Consider the following 291-nt stretch of genomic DNA (forward strand, 5'->3'; position numbering starts at 1 on the left):
CATTTGAGCAATCTCTAACAGCCATTTTTTATACCCATTTTAGAACCTACAGTGACAGAGGAGTTTGTTCTTCATGTGATGCCTCCTGTAAGACGTGCTATGGGCCCAGCATTGACCAGTGTGCGTCGTGCCAGAATGGATCCTTCCTGCTTGACGGTACTTGTCACCAGACCTGTCCAGAATCCCATTATCCTCAAGAGAGTGAATGTCTACCATGTTACCACAACTGCAAGACATGTAGAGGTGAGTTCTCAGATAGGAAATCATGGGGCCTTTATATTTTTAAAGACA

General features: G+C 44.3%; 1 protein-coding gene across 1 annotated transcript in view; it reads left to right on the forward strand.

Annotated features, from left to right (window-relative positions):
• Positions 1 to 291, forward strand: part of LOC119585036 (furin-like protease 2) — a gene marked incomplete in the record, with an annotated part of 48,730 nt that overhangs the window by 46,199 nt on the left and 2,240 nt on the right. The window contains 1 exon segment of the mRNA XM_037933653.1: positions 44 to 243. Coding sequence (XP_037789581.1) covers positions 44 to 243 — 200 coding nt within the window.

This window comes from Penaeus monodon, chromosome 19 (assembly GCF_015228065.2).
Source record: "Penaeus monodon isolate SGIC_2016 chromosome 19, NSTDA_Pmon_1, whole genome shotgun sequence".
In the NCBI taxonomy this organism is placed as follows: domain Eukaryota; kingdom Metazoa; phylum Arthropoda; class Malacostraca; order Decapoda; family Penaeidae; genus Penaeus; species Penaeus monodon.